Source organism: Drosophila rhopaloa, unplaced genomic scaffold, assembly GCF_018152115.1.
Source record: "Drosophila rhopaloa isolate 14029-0021.01 unplaced genomic scaffold, ASM1815211v1 contig_2, whole genome shotgun sequence".
NCBI classification, from domain to species: Eukaryota; Metazoa; Arthropoda; class Insecta; order Diptera; family Drosophilidae; genus Drosophila; species Drosophila rhopaloa.
This window is the reverse complement of record NW_025335083.1, coordinates 26270119-26288105: the sequence shown is the minus strand read 5'-3', so window position 1 is coordinate 26288105 and position 17987 is coordinate 26270119. Positions and strand designations below refer to the sequence as shown.

Genomic DNA, 17987 nt, shown 5'->3' with positions numbered 1-17987 from the left:
CCGTCGTTCAATCCGAGATAAGTTTGCAGCTTAAACGAAATGGGCCAAACCAAAAAATAAATTCTTATCTGTTCGACTGCAGGAAACAGGCGCCTGTCCCCGTCCCTCTCTATCTATGGCTGTCTCCCTCTGGCAGACATAACCCGTTAATGCCCAATAATAAATTTCTCGATGTGTGTAGACCCAGGAATATTCCCCACCTCTTCAACTTTGCTGCTAGCGTCTGATATTGTGCCAATAAAAATTTAATCCCAAAAAATGATGAAGACGAGAGCTCTCTAATTTAATACAATTTTTATCAGTGCAGTGGCACTGTTTCATTCCCAGTCCCTGTCGCCTCCTGCGGTTTTTGTGATTTTGACACCTCAGACCTTATAAACCTTATAAACCCTTTCGGGAAAAGGAGGGTGGCGACAACCCTCGTTTCAGTCGCTTGGATGGACTGCAGGAAATGACAACGGGTCAAGTACGTCTCTCGCTCGCACTCGGTCTCTATTTGTAAGACCCCTTCCCATTACTTTGTAACCCCTTGGTTAACCCTCCCTTGGGTGGAATTTTGACTTCACTCCGACATCATTGGCATCAATTTCATATCACTTCATAATCATCAGCAATGTCAACGTCATTGAGACGATGTCTCTGACCCGCCGCCCCGCCACCCTTATGAGTTTCGCAGAAGCGGAATTGAATGTTTTCAGTAGATAAATGTTGGTTATATACCCCGAGGATTATCGTTAAGTTCATGGAACTTTATTGGAGTTTATCTGAACAGCTCTGAATATTTAACCCTTAACTAGAAATTTTTTCGGTTTATTATTTTGTTTATAGATTAGTTAGTTTATTTTTTGACTAAGACTTTGAAACATTCCAAGCTAAGCTTTAATATAAATACCAGATTGCTATACAGATTAAACATATCTGTATTTTACAAATTTATTTAATATTTTTTATTCTAAATACCAGATTGTTATACAGATTACACATATCTGTATTTTTCAAATTTATGAGTCACATTTTAAACAATAAATTTTTAGTTTTACCCATAATACATTGGGCAGTTTAATCCGTAATCTAAAACCTCAACTCCGCTCCTGCTCGTTTCTGGCACTACATTCCGGACCATTTCGCTGCCATCTCGAGCATTCATCATTAATAATCCCCCGAAACTGGCGGCAATTGGAGCAGGGTATCCCATCCTCCTCCCATTTCCCGCTCCAAATCTCAGCCCTTCCACGTGGCCGTTTTTGTGCTGCGTCAGTGAAAGATTTCCAGCACACACACAGGCCACAAAAGCCAGATGGAATCGGGAACGGGGACCAAGGGGGGCGGTCGAGTGGCCAGTGGGCGTAACAGTTCGCCTAAAAAGTGGGCGTTTGTCTGGGCTAATCTTTATCTGGCTGTTGACACTCCATGGCGACGCCAAGCGACCGAAGAACCGAGGCCAGTCAGCCAACAACAAACGTGGGGAAAAGCGTGTGGCATTCCTTTGCTCCTTTGCTCCTGCCACCCACTGTCCCCCACTTTTTTGGCCAAAGATTGCCTCACTTGCATCGCCATTTCTGCTGTTCAGATTGGATTAGGCCCTGGTGGCCATTCCAGATCCTAAAGCTTGAATTGTTTTTGATTTCGCTGGCAGTCTTCATTTATTATTTCTAAAATAAAAGGCTGATCTGGATGATATACAAGAAATCTTAAAAATAGCTTAGTTTTTTTCGGGATCCTTGAGTTTCAAATATTTGATAATTTTTGTGTTTATTTCTAGTTAAGGTGGATAGAAAAAATATTGTAAAATCTGATAATCCATAGTATATTTTCGGAATATTTCTGCTTAGTTTGATTTCTTTTCCATCCATCATTTCAGTAGGGTATTTCGTCTTCTATCTGACATTGGTTATGTATCTTTTAGGTTTTTCAGGGTCCGCCCCCTGATGTTTGTTTGCCTGTGGTGGCTTATGCTGCTGCTGCTGTTTGGATGCCCCTTTGTCCCACTCCGCCTCTCCTACTTTACTTGCTGGTGTATCTGGCGATGATGATAATGACGTTGCTCACTTTTGGCGCTCTTCATTTGTTGTTGCTCCTGTGCAATGTACTGTAAGCGCATCTCCCTGTGTCCCTGTGTCCCTATGTGTGTGTTTGTATCTCTGTGAGCGCCTGCCCCGTGCCTGTGTGTGTTTGGTTTTTATCTATGAAATTCATGAATGCTTCGGCTTATCTTGCAGAATTGCATACTTGCAGCCCAAGCTCTCCCCCTTGCTGGTCTGGCTTTTTGGTTGGCTGCTACTCAGTTGTTCGTTGTTGGCTGTTGGTTGTTGGCTGTTGCCTGTTGGCTGCCTTCTAATGGCGCTAAGTGGTGACCCCCTCGCAGCCCACCCCAATCCTCTCTAATGGCATTTTATCTATGGCATAATTTTTTATTATGTCTCCCTCTGTGGCCGTGCTGTTGGCTTAATGACAATCCAGCCAAACCGAACCGCACCAAAACGAACTACACACAGACAGCGAGTCAAATTGTTAGATAGCTTTTCGGCATGTAATTAATCATTTGACAAGGTTCGAGCTCCGTTTCTCTATCTCTACTTTTTTGGGGTTATGCGGGACGCATTGCAATTGCTGCGGGCCAAAGGCGAGTGCAGCAAACAAAAAACATCAACAGCAGGGGTAATCGAAAAAAAAACCATTACACGGCGCTCGGCTATATCAGCTGCGTTCCATCAACACACAGCCCTTTCCCTTGCCTCCACTTCGGCCCCCTATTCTTATCCTTACTAAAAAACACCAAGCATACGAGATGTGGGCTGGTGTAAGTGCACCATAAAACAGTAAAATCGTACAGGTTGGGTGCTTACTATTTTCTGGATTTATGATTGGGTATATAAAGCACTGAAATAGCACTTCAATGCCTCCGTCTTTTATGCTTTGCTTTATTGCGCATCCATAAAGTTTTGGTATTATGATTTCAGGGGGACAAATATATTTTATACTATTTTAACAATAAAATTCCATTGGGGAAAAGTTCTCTTTGAAGTATAACGAAATATTGAGCGGAGAAGTAGGAACTCGAGGAGAAAAGGTGGTTGTTTCACAATATATATTAACAAACATGGTAAGGTGCCTAGGAAAATTTTCTAATAAATAATTTTTTAGTGGTCCTTATTTTTTTGTAGGACATCATTTTTTCGCTGTGTTGGAAAGTAGAAACAGAAAGCAGAATGGCAGGCTCGTAATCCTTTTTGCGGCGCGGCATTTATGAAATGTATTCCCGCCTTATCGGTGGCCACAGATCGCAGCTGGTGGTCCTGCTGCTCCTGCCGCCAAATCCCCTCCTGACCCATGGTCCTTGGATTCTGGTGATGATGATGATGATGAGTTCGACTTGGGGGCTTTGGTCATAAAATACTCGCATCAAGTCGAAGGAGGACAGGCCCTTCTGCCTTGTCCTTGCGGTTGCGCAGACAAAGGAGATGGAAAGTGGAGGAGAAAGGACCAGGGGGTTGGCCTCACTTTTTGCGGTGGCCATAACACCAAACGCAATCCTTTGGATAAATTTTCTTATCTTTGTCGACCAGACGACGATATTATTTTTAATACAACAACCGAAATTTGTATGTTCGTGTGTGTTTGGCTCGTGAATGTGCGTGTGCGAGTGTGAGCGTGTGTGATATATGCTGTAATTTTTTTTATGTATATGGCAAGCTTTATATGGCCCTTTATCATTCTCCCAAAAATAAGGGATTCTAGGAGAAGGAGCTGTAGGTCTAGAATAAAATTTAAATTTAGCTTGAGGACGACCGCTTATGACTTGACCTCCGTTCACGGAGGTCCTACGCTCTTCCAGGGATTATGGCTCATTACTTTTTAAGTCTTATATATCCCTTAAAACTTTGATTGATTGCATAAAGATGTCGTAAAGTTTTTAGGCTTGGAGAGGCAGAGCAGAAAAATATATTCTAGTATTATCTTTAACAAAGCCTTCTAAAACATTTTTCTTGATGAATAAAATAGCAAACTGGCCAGTTACCCTTTCTTATTTGAAGCTTTCAAGATTTCCGTTCTTGTTCCTTGTTCTCCATCCTAATGATGGAGTCATTTCTAAACACCTCTTAAATCCTTTGAACCACTTAAATCGTTATTGAGAAGTCACATTAAGCTTGGATACATATCTGTCAAACCATTAGCTGGATGTCAGCACGCTGCCTTTTCATTCCCTTCGTCATCTGAGTTGGACTTGGATTTCTATTAACCCCTTTATGCCAACCACCCCATATTATTTTCCCACATTCTCATGGCTGTTTGCATTTGGCTTTCAGCCGTTTTCCAACTGCTTAACTCACCCACGAATCACCCTCGTCATTGATGTTGATGATTCCTGATTGTTTTTGCTTTAGCTGATCATTGTTGATTGCTTACTGGCTTATTTGTACAGACCGAAAGATATTCAGCAATTCAAGCGTATAAATCGAATTCAATCTAAAGCGTTGGTCGAGTCAGTGTTGTGTACACTATATTAACTGCGGACCACCGGGCAGTTTAAATTTTGAGGCAGGACAAATTCTCAAGATTATCCCCCCCGACTTTTTTAAATTCTTGCAACACTTTTTGAGCTCATTACAAGCTGTTAGCAGGCACTTTGCACATCATCATTTCCAGGTAGCCCTCAGTTCTTCCTTCGGCTAAATGCCGCCTGCGTTTATGGCTTATTTGCTGCCTGTCAGTCACTTGGCTACCTCCTGCCCGCCACTTCTCCGCAGACCACGGACTCCAAGATCAACACAACTCATTCGCAACGTCGTAAACGTTTACGGTGCCACCAATAGAGCAGCCTCGCAGTCCCCCGATCATCCCATCCTCAACCTTATTCGCAAACCCTGTCCTCTGGGCCTTCGTGCTGGCGTTGCTACCACTCTACTCCCCCTCATTCTGCTCCCTCTTGACTGCCTCTTGCCTCCTTTTGGCCCATTCCCCAGCTCAAACCCTGCGCCACACAGACGCACACACTTTTCGGGGCCTAATTGGTAGGTAATGATGTGTCTGGCTCGCCGCTTTGTTAGTCAGTCCAGGAGTTACACGGGGAAAAATGTTATATATTATATTTTTTAACTTACCGCAGCTGAAGATATTAATAGGTGACCCCAATTCAGTACTTAGCTTTGCTAGAAATACTTTATTGATCTAATACATATTGCAGCTGTGTTTCTGACAAAAAATCAGCTTACACTAATGCTAAAAGAACTAGTTACAATTTTGTTTTTTTTTTATTTTAGTTACTTTTTAGTTAAATTTCATTTCAAAATATAATGTTGCATTGCAAGTTTGTATTTAATTATGCAATGGAATGAACAGTTTTATTCATCAATGTTATGATTAGCTAGAGATTGATATACTCAATAAATTGATTTAGCTTTTCCGATATGTAGACCATAATGCACACCTGGTAGTTCAACTAAAGATCCAGGATGGTCTGCTAAATTTCTCATTGCTTGCAAAATGTCTTGCATTGACTTTAACTTGCCCTTATTTCTCCGCGTGTATTTCCATCTGCTCTTCTCCAGGTTGCGTGGCCTTTTTTGCTGCGTTGCCAAACAGGCTGGTAGTAAAACTCCGCCGAAGACTTGAATCGGGCAGCCAACTTGGAATTGGAGTTGGACTTCTTGGACTCCTTTGCGGCCTTTGGCTTTGTAGTTGGCTAACTGCCTGTTGTTGCTGTTGTCGCTGACTGCGCGCATCTTGTTAGCAACTCGGACGACTGTTCCCCACCCGCCCTCTTTTCGCCGCCCTTCCACATCAGCAACTCTTGCTGTGGGGTCCTTTGTTTTGCCTTCTTTTCAGTTTGTGAACTGGCTGTTTCCGCCTCTTTTTTTTGGAGAGAATTTCATTCCCATTCACACAGCTCGCAGGCGATTTTCGCGCCTCTTTAATTTACTGCTGAAAAGAAATGCCAGGCCCTGGTGCACCCCTCGCGGTTTTGTTGCTGTTGTCGTGATTGCTTGATGAACACATCAAAAGTCATCAGCACAGAGAGAAAAAAAAGAGCAATGAAGTCAACACAGTGCCAGACACGATTTTGGACTTGCCACGCCCTCGGCCCCGCTGCCGCCCTCACGAACTGAGTGTAACAGTAAAGCAGTCCAGAGAAACAAGCTGTTGCTGTCGTGTCTATAAGGGAAAATGGCTCAAAAGGAAATGGAATCGCAGGCAGGGGGAAGTCACAATTGAATTGTGATTTCTTGGGGCAATTGTCAGTGCTTGATTGATCCGCAGAAAGCGTGATTTGTTTACAGCAATTGCCAATGTTGCTGCTGTGGCATGTTGCTGCTGCTCGCAGTTCAACTGATTCTCTTGTTGCACCATGTCCACCATCGAATGATGGTAATCAGGGAAAGCGACATTTATGCAAATGCCAGGCTTGTTTAATAAACGCAAATTATGAGCCCGGCAGCAACATGTTGCAGGTAACGCCAGCAACAGTCGATGTCAGATTAGCGACATTCAAACTTGCACTTGGGTCAATTTAAATTTGTGCAACAGTTGCTGGCACGGCAGCAACTCCTTGCAGCAGCAGCAGCAACACATGAGATTGTGGGAGCAACAGGCAGCAGTATTGTGTATGGCCAAGATCGCAATTGATCGCAGCGTGTTGGTATTGCTGCGCTGCCCGACGACAACTGTTGCTGCTGTGGCTGTGCTGCTGCTGCTGCTGATCAAGCGATCAACCAATGCAGCAACAATCGAAGCTGAGCGTGCTCACACGAAATTTTCAAGTACTGCGACAATTTTCCTACCCTCCTCCCTCTTGTTATCAGCGCACCATGCAACAGCAACCAGCAACAGCAACTGCAACTTCAACACAGGCAACAGCAGCAACACATCTCAACAGTTGCATCAATTGCTCAACATTGAACTCTGTGCACAGGCCCAGACGATCGCCCCTTTTGGACCCCCCTTCAGGCGCCCCTGCCCCCTGCCCTTGCATCATTTGCACGTTTTTTAATTAAGACATCAAAAAGAGACTTTGACTTGGGCGATTTCGAGGAATTGCCTGCCGTCTGTCTTTGTCTGTGGCTTGTGTTTCGGTTTCTATAGATCGAAGATATAGTACCACATAGGTTGGTCTACATAGACAGTTGCGGTGAAAATAATGGAACTGCAGCAATAAGTTTCATTGAGAAATACGAATGTTCCAAGGAACAGTGAAATGGAATTATAAATTTTCTTTTAAAAAATGTATAATTAACGTTGTCGGAAAATTAAAATTGAATAATATATAAATGTCTAAATAAAAAATATAAAAAAAAGGGAGCAAATAATTTTTTATTTAGCTTACGGAGCTAACATTTTTCCCACAAGTGTGTGCACAACTCTCCCACCCTCGCAGTTTTAACCTCTTAATCTCTTCCTTCCATTGACATCAGCAACTTTGGTTGAACCAAGTGAACTAAATTAGTTTTGGCCGAAATAAGAACTTCTGTTCGAAGCCTATTGGATTGTATTGGTCGGGAATACGACAAGAGAGGAGTGAAATCGCTACAGGGAGTATACATTTAAGAGGTTGAAGAAGGGCCGAAATTGCTTATCCTTCGATCAATGGAATTTTACTCTCCGGGTTCCCATAGAGACAACCCAAAGGAGGTGCTGACTACAAGAACAAGAGGTAGGATTCTGAGTCGGACAAGAAGAGCAGAGGATACGGCGAGTAAATCACGAATAGCTTGGAAGCCCCCAAGATATGAGAATGTTGATTATTTACACGGACACACGTTGCAAAAACAGATCTGCTGAAACTTAGTTACCCCTCCTGTCCCCACCTCCTCCTTATTTCTTCCTGCTGGCCAAGTGTGAAGTAAAATGAAATTTGCGAACTTTGCGCTCTTTGCTTTCATTTCCGAGCCGCAGAGGGGCCTTCTTTTCTTTGATTAATAACAATTGATAAGCGCCGAGTTGGCCCAGAGACCTGGCTGCATCCCCGAGCTGCTGATGGCGTTGATTACCCGTGCCAGGTTCACAGTCCGCAGTCCACTTGAAATCGCAGTCTCAGTCCCGGAAACCCAAGGCAAGGTGGCAAAATTTTCGCGCCAAAAATGAAGATTTCCCTTATCACAATTGGCAGCTGCAGACGTTCCCCCTTTGCTTCGCGCCTGCTCCTTTTTTTGGCTGCTCACTCACGTTTTTCAATTTCTGTTCTCCTCCAAAAATCCCGATTATCGATTGCGAGTCCAGAAATTTGTTTAATTATACTCCCTGGAGGATTTTAGAGTCCGACTGCAGTAGTCCCCGCACATTTTGTGTGACTAATGGGCAGCGGAGCCACGAGGCAGGAATATGTTTGAAAATCACTGTAGCACAGTTGCAATGCTGCAACAACAGAGAAGATTTTAAGTAACACGATTTATTTTTGAAATTTTTAAAATAGTTTACTACCCTGAAATTCTCATAAAACAAATCCAAAAACAAGAGAGAACGCTATAGTCGGGTGCCCCGACTATCAGATACCCGTTACTCAGGTAAAGGGAGTGCGAGGGAGATGGAGATAGAAACTTTGATCACGCATAACTTTTTAACGAATGGTCAGATTTGAAATTTTTTTTCTACATTTCGATAGGTATTGATAAACACAATAAAACTGCATTTTTACTTTTCCGAAATATTTACATTTTTAAAATCGTATATAAGCGATTGTGGGCGTTAAAGGGGGCGTGGCACCAGTTTGAAACAAACTTGCGCTGCGTAGGAACTCCTAAAATCTACATGCAAAATGCCAATCTTCTAGCTTTTATAGTTTCCGAGATCTCAGCGTTCATACGGACGGACAGACAGACGGACAGACAGACGGACAGACGGACAGACGGACATGGCTATATCGACTCGGCTAGTGACCCTGATCAAGAATATATATACTTTATAGGGTCGGAAACGCTTCCTTCTAGCTGTTACATACTTTTGCACGAATACAATATACCCTTTTACTCTACGAGTAACGGGTATAAAAAAGAAATCCCAAGAAAAGTTGTGGGTAGTTCAACAAAGATATCCCGAGAAGACAAGTTCCGGTTATTACATTTTGATGATCTTGGGTAGAGCTAATAATAGTAGGGCAAGGAATAATACCTTACACAGAGTTAAAGAGTACTTTAAACGTTTAATAATAATTTTTGGGCCGGTTACCTTGGTACGGTTTGGAAAGGAAAATTTGCAGAAGTTTGAACAGGGGTTAAATCTGTAAAATAATGTAAATTAATTTAATTTTAATTAAAATTAACAGTCCTAAATGAGTGGATCAAAGTAACCAAACATCATAACTTCTTACTAGGTACATTTAAGCTGAAGTAATATATATCCAATACCCGTTTCGCTGCTTCAGCACTCATTATCCAGAAAATTTCCGCCCCGTTGACCCTCTCATTACGCATACGCCCCAATGGCATCCAACGAACTCTAAGTAGTGGCCCAACCAGACGCACTGGCGACTTGCTCCCGACATCCTAGTCACCTTAGGATTACTCCCTTGTGTTCCACCATCTCCAGAGAGATCTGCCAATGATTGGCAAAGCTTCTTTTTCGTTTTGCTGGGCTTTTTCCGCGATTTCGGGTTAACTGACCCCGAAACGATTAGCAGCGACGGCGGTCCGCGGGTTGAAAGCCAGCGACAAATGAACAAAGGGTCGATCCTGGGGATCTGTTCCTCCCCTGGCTCCTTCCTTCCCTTCTCCTCCCTTTTTCTGGCCGAGAGCGGGCCTGGGCCAAATTGTTCGATTGTTTATGGCTGCCAACAACGCCCACCGAGTGAAGTTGCGGCCAAGTGAGAAACCAGCAACAATCATCTGCCGGCTGATAAAGTGCCAGGCATCCCCTGCCCACCTGTATCCCCTACCCCTACCCCTACCCCACCGTAACCCCTTCTCAACTCCACTATGTGTGTTTTTGTTGTGTCGCTTATCGGCGAGGATCGATCGCAGCTCCGGCAAAGAGGAGAGAGACCTGAAGCTGAAGACGGCGGCCGAGCTGATTTAACAAATTGATAAACAATTGTTGGCGTTGGCCGCTGGGGGAGGGGGTGTGGTGGGGGGTAAGGGGAATTCCCCTCGCCTTCAACCCACCGAAAGGTGTGGGGGGCGGCGTAACGTTACGAAATGGCTAAACAAACGATCGCCCGATCGCGGTTTCAGCGAAGACTGCATGTTCCCAGATCCCAAATCGATTTCGTATGCCAATGCGTAGCCTTGGAATTCCAACACGCTCTAAAGGGTGCAAATATGATGTGCTCCATTGTTAAATATTAGTTTGCTTTCTATTAAATATCAATAACATCTTTAAAATTATCGATTATAAGAGTCAAAGTTCATTAAACATTTTTAAAATAGTGGAGACCAAGTAAATCAAAAATTTTAAAATGTAATTAAATAATAAGTCGTTTGAATTAAATATCTTACCTGCTAAATTAAGGATGTATTAAATTGATTTATGATGATATATAGACAATATATGGAAATTTAATTATTTAATCATTATTCAAATGGCTTGTCACCTTTTTCAAATCACATTTTTGAGTCTTTTGAAAGTGAATAAATTAAAGCTGATTGCAAAAGATATCATCTAGTTTTGGAAATCTTTCCAAAATACTTATTTCTCTGTTTAAAACCTCCTAGTCTTGAGGTGGCAAGAGATTTCACTGCCCAGAACTGAAACCGCACAACAATGAAAACGTTGGGAGGGTGTTGTGATGGCACTCGCGAGACAATCGCTGGAAGAGATCAGCTGCACCAACTGCTGAACCGCTGGACTGAGAGATCCCGGCCTGGGCTAATCCTCGGCGGCAGAGGCAGCTGTCGCTGGGGGCAAAGCTAGGGACTCCGAGCCCAGAGCTGGGGATCCCAGTCAGAGTCAGAGCCAGATCCAAACCAAAGCAAACCAAAGGCCATTGTTAGCTGTTAGTCTCCCGTTCGCACTCTATCGGCGCTCGGCCATCTCGCTGCTCTTCTCCTCGCGGAGCCCTCTTCTCCCGGACAAAACACTTTACGTGTGCGGCTTATCGCCACCCAATCGAAGGCAATAAATATCTTACAAATAAGCAGAATGCCTCGGAATGCCAGCAGAGCCCTTTGTTCGGTGGTGAAAGGGGCTAAGAGGTGCTGCGATTCTTCTAACCGATTGCTCACGTGCAGAATTGTGTGAATTCGTGAAAAATCGACGGCGGCAATTAGGGCGGGCCGTCAATAGTTTGGCAACAGTTGCAGCATTTCTTGCAGTGGCAGTGGCAACTCCAACATAAACAGGAACAATCACATGGCATTCAAAAGACTCAGGCGACGAACTTGGTATCCACAGGGAGAAACAGGGCATTTTTCCGCCGCTTTGATTAGATTAGAATAGAATTATAAATATAAAGTATAGTGCCACCAAGAATATAATTATAGTTGAATTTCAAATTTATTTTCTGTAAAGCATTTATAATTTAGCACCTAATCATTTGAATCACTTAAAAGTAGTTTTTAATTGCATCTCGATCGAAATATAATAATATAATATAATCGAAGAGTTTTCAATGTGAACTATTTTTTTGCTTCAGTGAGATAACTTTTAGGTTCCAGTTCTTGAATGTTTTCTTCCGTAGGAGCCTTTCTTTTTTTCTACTTGCCTGAGACTCGGTCGCTCTGGATGTGCTGACATTTCAATAGCCATCAATTGACAGGTCAACGCGCATCTTTTCCAGCCTCCAAGAAACGGGATTCGGGACACAGGGGAAGAATCCAAGAGGGGACTTTTGGGAGCTGTAGCCCGCACGAGCAGAGCAAATGTTTGCTGCGGTCGAGATGTCGAATTTCTGGCGAAGCGAGATGCAAACTGCAATGCTTATCCGGCGGCTCCATCTGCATGCCATGTGTGTGCCATGTCCACGTCCACTTCCACTGTCCGCCGCCATAATCTCGGCCAGCATCGCCTTTGGTCGTTATAATATTTCGCCGTGGCCCAAACAGAAACAAATCAGATGTCAGTTCGGGGATTCTGGCCAACTTCGAACTTTGCAGCGATCCGCAGGCCCTAATCATCAGTGGCCACCATGCGCTTTTCTTTTTTTCCTGCTCCTTCCTCTTCCACCAGCGTTTTCCACGTAAGAGATGGCCAGCGTGGATAAACTTCTCCCTGCTCCTCGATCAGCAGCTTGTCCAGCCGGCTCTTGTCGCATTGTTTTCACAGCTCTGACCACTGACAATTTGTTCGATAATAATTGCCAAGCAGCTGGCTGACACATAGATTCCTCACGAGAGGATGGCAGAGATGGGATGCAACAGATTCTGGGAAGCCAATTCGCGGTACTAAACTGGCAAGTAACAGTCTGACCTCTAAGCTGATTCCCAGGAATCTTTAGATTGGGGAAAAAACTCCTAACACCATGAGTAAAGCTCATAAATATAACCAAAATATCTTTATAATAAATGTGCTTGGGAACACTTTAATCCATGTTTGGTATTTATATTATAATCATGATGCTTTATTGTACTATCTTAAGAATATAATTGAACTTTATGAATATAAAATGATTGCTCAAAGTAAATGTATATTATTTTAACAGATTCCAAAGATTTGACCGCCCAAGAGATGGGCGAGGAAAAGCAGCAGCAGATGGAGGATCAACTGGATGACCAGTTAGAAGATGCCAGGGACCAACAGGCGACAAACAATAATGATGACGATGAGGAGTATGGTGACTTCGACCAGCCAGAAGAGACTTCTCCCGAGCAGGACCAGGATTTGGGGGAGACAGAAATGGAACGGGAGCACGATCACCAGCCGGAGGAGCAGGATGAACTGCCAGCCAACAGTCCCAGCACCCCGCCCAGGAGTCCCTGCTCTCCCCAGCTGATTCCCAAGCTGGAACAGCCCGCCACTCCGCCCTCGGAGGCGGAACCTTCTCCGTGTCCCTCGCCCTGCCCCACGCCCAAGTTCCCCAAGGTGCGTCTGAATGCGCTCCTGGCCTCAGATCCTGCACTCAAGCCAGATGCCAAGGAGCTAACCCTGCCGGACTCTCGACTGCTGGCTCCCCCGCCGCTCATAAAGCCGGAAACCCCCGCCCCACCGGAGGTGGTGGAACCCCTGATGAAGCCAGCCAGATTCATGTGCCTGCCCTGCGGGATCGCCTTTAGTTCGCCCTCAACTCTGGAGGCGCATCAGGCCTACTATTGCTCTCATCGGATTAAGGACACGGACGAGACGGGCAGTGATAAGTCGGGAGCAGGAGGATCTGCAACGGCAGCTGGCGAGGGAGCAGGGTCATCCGGAGGCTCCTCCGAACCACCAGCCAAGATGGCCAGGACAGGAAAGCAATACGGCTGCGCCCAGTGCTCCTACAGTGCGGATAAGAAGGTGTCCTTGAATCGCCACATGCGGATGCACCAGACTTCTCCGGCGGCTCCCACACTGGCCAGCTTGCCAGGTCTCCTCCAGAATGGAATACCACCGCCGGCCGTAACGCCCAGTTCGTTGGAGGATGGCTCTAGTCAAGTGAGTAAAGTGTTGAGGTGCCAGTGCCCCCTGCAACCGCATAATGATAACAATCCAATCCCATCCAGCAGCAAACCGATCGCTACTGCAGCCACTGTGATATCCGGTTTAACAACATCAAGACCTATCGGGCCCACAAGCAGCACTACTGCAGCTCCCGGCGACCAGAGGGCCAACTCACCCCGAAGCCAGATGCATCTCCGAGCGCAGGATCGGGACCGGGCTCCAGCGGAGGGTCAGGAGGAGTGTCTGTCCAGGCGGCTGCTCCCGGCAAGCTCAGTCCGCAGACCAGGAACAAGACTCCCACTCCGGCAATGGTCGCCGTGGCGGCTGCAGCTGCCGCGGCCGCCGCTGCCTCCCTCCAGGCCACGCCCCACCCGCACCCGCCCTTCCTGGCACTGCCCACCCACCCGATCATCATTGTGCCCTGCTCGCTGATTCGGGCGGCCAGCTTTATTCCAGGACCACTGTAAGTATCCATAGAAAGATGCAATTTAAAAGCTGGTCAATAATAAATATACTCGAGAACTTTGTAAACTATTAAGTTTATTTTTGGATAATTATGAATACACAAGAGTATTAAAGAGTTTTGTTCTATTTTAATCTGCAGGCCCACACCAAACTCGGGTATAGTAAATCCAGAAACCACCTGCTTCACCGTGGACAATGGAACGATCAAGCCCCTGGCCACAGCTCTCATCGGCACCTCTCTGGAGCCCGAACGACCCTCAGCTCCCTCGTCAGCTGCTGAGGCGGCTGAGCCCAAGAGCAGTCCACCGGAACCTAAGCGAAAGGAAGCAGGAGGAAGTCGGTAAGTGGTGATCAAAACAATCAGGGATCTATCTATTTAAAACAAGATTGATAAGGATACTATAACTCGATTTGTATGCGAATAAAATGGCTTTGCAGAAAAGTGACCATTCTTATCGACATTCTATTTTTAAAATGGCATACTCCCAAATGGTTTTTCGTCATTTTTATAGTGTTACCCCTTTCCAAATTTACGAAAAATGGCTTTGCAGAAAAGTGACCTTAAACCTGCACTTCTGAGCCCATAACTTTTCTTACAGTCATCCGATTTCCAAAAGGCATACTTCTAAATGATTGTGGTTTAATTATCTGAAAAACTGTATACTCAGTTTGGTTTGTAATATTGGGTCGATTTTTCGTCATTTTTACAGTGTTACCCCTTTCCAAATTTGCGAAAAATGGCTTTGCAGAAAAGTGACCTAAAACCTGCACTTCTGAGCCCATAACTTTTTTTACAGTCATCCGATTTCCAAAAGGCATACTTCTAAATGATTGTGGTTTAATTCTCTAAAAAACTGTATACTCAGTTTGGTTTGTAATTTTCGGTCGATTTTTCGCCATTTTTCCAAATTTACGAAAAATGGCTTTGCAGAAAAGTGACCTAAAACCTGCACTTCTGAGCCCATAACTTTTAACTTAAATTAAAATACACTATGCAAGGATATTAAAAGGAATTAGCAAACAAATTCTTTAGACATGAAAATCATTTTAGAGCTCCTAAGTCACATATTCTACCGAGTAACCGAAAAATCCCCATTTCTACAGCGAATCTGCGCCTTTGGATCTCTCGCTGCGACGATCGCCGATCTCCGTGAGTTCGTTGAGCTTGCGGCAGCGCCACCTGCGCGCTGCTCTTTTAGATGTTGACGAAGCGCTTCTCGGAGTTGGTGGAGCTGGCAAGGAGAATGTAGAGACTCCGCGACAAGGAGGAAGTGTGACTCCCGAGCAGATCGTGTGCGCCCCCTCCCTGCCGAGCAGTCCTTCGATGAGTCCCTCGCCCAAGCGACGAGCCATCAGCCCGCGCAGTTCCGGAGCTGGCAGTGCCTCCTCCATGTCACCACCTGGTCTCAATGTGGCTGTACCCCATCTGCTCGACATGCGATCCATGCTGCCGGCGGACTTTGGTCTCACCGAATCGTTGTTGGCCAAAACCAATCCGGAATTGGCGCTCAAACTAGCGGCGGCAGCTGCCGCGGCTGCTGTGGCAGGAGGTGGTGGAGCAGCAGCCTTTTCACCCGCTCCTCTTCCCGCGCAATCAGGTGGCGGAAACCCGGGAAGCGGGGGATCTACCGGTGGCTCCCAGCAGCCGCAAATCTATGTAAAGAAGGGCGTGTCCAAGTGCATGGAGTGCAATATTGTGTTTTGCAAATATGAGAACTACCTGGCTCACAAGCAGCATTATTGCTCGGCAAGGAGTCAAGAGGGTTCGAGTGAAGTGGATAACAAGTCGGCCGTTTCACCGTCCAATCCTGGAGCTGGAGGATCAGGAGCTGGCGGGGCAGAAGCTGCTACATCCGTAGAAACCACTCCGGTGGCATATCAACAACTGATCTGCGCCGCCTGTGGAATAAAGTATACTTCTCTGGACAACCTGCGTGCTCATCAGAACTACTACTGCCCCAAGGGAGGAGCAGCTACTGCCCCCGCCGTGACGCCCGCAGATCCTGGTCAACTGGCCATGGCCAAGGAGAAGTGCGGAAAGTGCAAGACCCTGCATGAGATTGGCCTGCCTTGTCCAGCTCCCGTCACAAATCCTCAGGCAGCACCCGCCTCCAATTCCCAGCAGCCCGCCTCCAATAGTCTGAACAAGTGTCCCGTATGCGGAGTAGTGAGTCCCACGGCCGCGCTGGCCAAGAAGCACATGGAGATGCACGGCACAGTGAAAGCCTACCGCTGCAGCATCTGCCAGTACAAGGGGAATACCCTACGCGGCATGCGCACCCACATCCGGACCCATTTCGACAAGAAGACCAGCGATGTGAACGAGGAGCACTACATGACCTGCATTTTCGAGGAGGAAAGCTCCACGCCAAGCCAGGAGCTGCCCCCGTCGGCAGGCGGAGCTGCAACAGTTGTCCACGATTCCATGGACCATGCCTCTCAGATGTTTAACTGCGATTACTGCAACTATGCCTCTACCTACAAGGGCAATGTGGTGGGTTCTCCTTGATCATATCCTTATAAGATTCAATAACTAACTATTGTTTTGCTCTTCCAGCTGCGCCACATGAAGCTGATGCATCCGCATGTGGCCATTAACTCACCCTCGATTTCACCCGACGCCAGAGATCCGGAAGTGACTTCGAACCCCACTCCCAACCAACACTCGAATTCCGATGTTTCCAATGGCGAGGCTGCCAGGTAAGGACACGGGGATATTGCCTTATATTGTCTGTCCGTCCGTCCGTTTCCCATATAGCCTCTTAGTTTTAAAGCTAACTGAATGAAACTTTCCCAAAATGATCTGATTAACAATTAATTTTATTAACAATTTTTTTTTGTTTTTGATCAGCTTCCTCATCAAGTCGGAGCCTCTTGACCCACAGCCGACGCTGAATTTGGTGCACGAGAACAACAAGTCGCCGATTGCCACGCCCCACATTAAAGCCGAGCCCATGGACATCGTCGTGGATGCGGCCCCTGGAGGACTGGTCCCGCCGATGGCTTCTCCGCTGGGAAACAGCAGCGTAGCCGCCGCAGCAGCAGCTGTCGCCGCCGCCGAGGTAATGAAGAAGTACTGCTCTACCTGTGACATATCCTTCAACTACGTGAAGACCTACCTGGCGCACAAACAGTTCTACTGCAAAAACAAGCCTATTCGCCCGGAGGTCAACGACAACCCCAGTCCGAATCACCTGGGCGGCAGTGTGGCGGTGGGCCTGAGCATCGGCGGAATGGTGGCTGGCCATGGCCAGCAGAAGAACAAGGAGAACCTGCAGGAGGCGGCCATTTGAGAGAGCCAGCTGCGGTGGGAGGCGCAGCGCAAGCAGCTGGAATGGTATTACAAATGCTTTTGAGCAGCAGCGACCGAACCTATTCGAATCCTAAGCATAGCCACCTTTAACATGTAAACTATACAAACCGCAACCTGTAATCGACGACAGTATTCCCGGAGAATCTCCCGTCGCTGCCCTCCACTTCCACACGCCACTTGGGGACTGACTCCTTCGACTTACCGATCGATAGCAGTAGATATATACAACGTTCACGCATATATAGTATACCTAAAGAACTAAACATATTAATTACCTAGATATATGTAGACGCATACCCATGCAGTGGGAACCATGACATATAATGCATGCCAAAGCTTACCACTTAGACAGAAACTAAATCGAGTGCAAGAAACTACAAGTTTGCAATGGATTGCGGAGAAAACGGAGTTGGAGTAGTCCTATGTAGATCCAATATTATATTAAATGGCTCGCTATTCCACGTGGAAGCGAGCTATTCAAACTGTGTAATTTAACTAAGTACATTATTTATTAAGTGTGTGCGACAATAAAACTAATTAATTTATTCAACAAAAAATATACAATTGTATTATTTGTATTCTTGAAAGGTGTTTGACTAATAAAAGCTGATCAGAAGAAAATATATTTTTTTTAATTTAAATAAACGAAGGGTTTTTGTAGCACTCTTTTGGGCTGAACTTATTTTCGTTTTGCTTAAAAAGTGTAGCT

The 17987-nt window shown here is 45.6% G+C and overlaps 1 protein-coding gene across 2 annotated transcripts in view; it reads left to right on the top strand.

The window, feature by feature from the left end:
* Positions 1–17824, top strand: part of LOC108049091 (zinc finger protein ush) — a 74980-nt gene extending 57156 nt beyond the window's left edge. For both annotated transcript variants that reach the window (XM_017130148.2, XM_017130150.2), the window contains 6 exons: positions 12566–13494; positions 13566–13963; positions 14105–14305; positions 15070–16459; positions 16523–16665; positions 16817–17824. In XM_017130148.2, the coding sequence (XP_016985637.1) occupies positions 12566–13494; positions 13566–13963; positions 14105–14305; positions 15070–16459; positions 16523–16665; positions 16817–17258 (3503 nt within the window). In that variant the 3' untranslated portion in view covers positions 17259–17824. The remainder of the gene's footprint in view (positions 1–12565; positions 13495–13565; positions 13964–14104; positions 14306–15069; positions 16460–16522; positions 16666–16816) is intronic.
* The last annotated feature ends 163 nt before the right edge of the window (positions 17825–17987 follow it).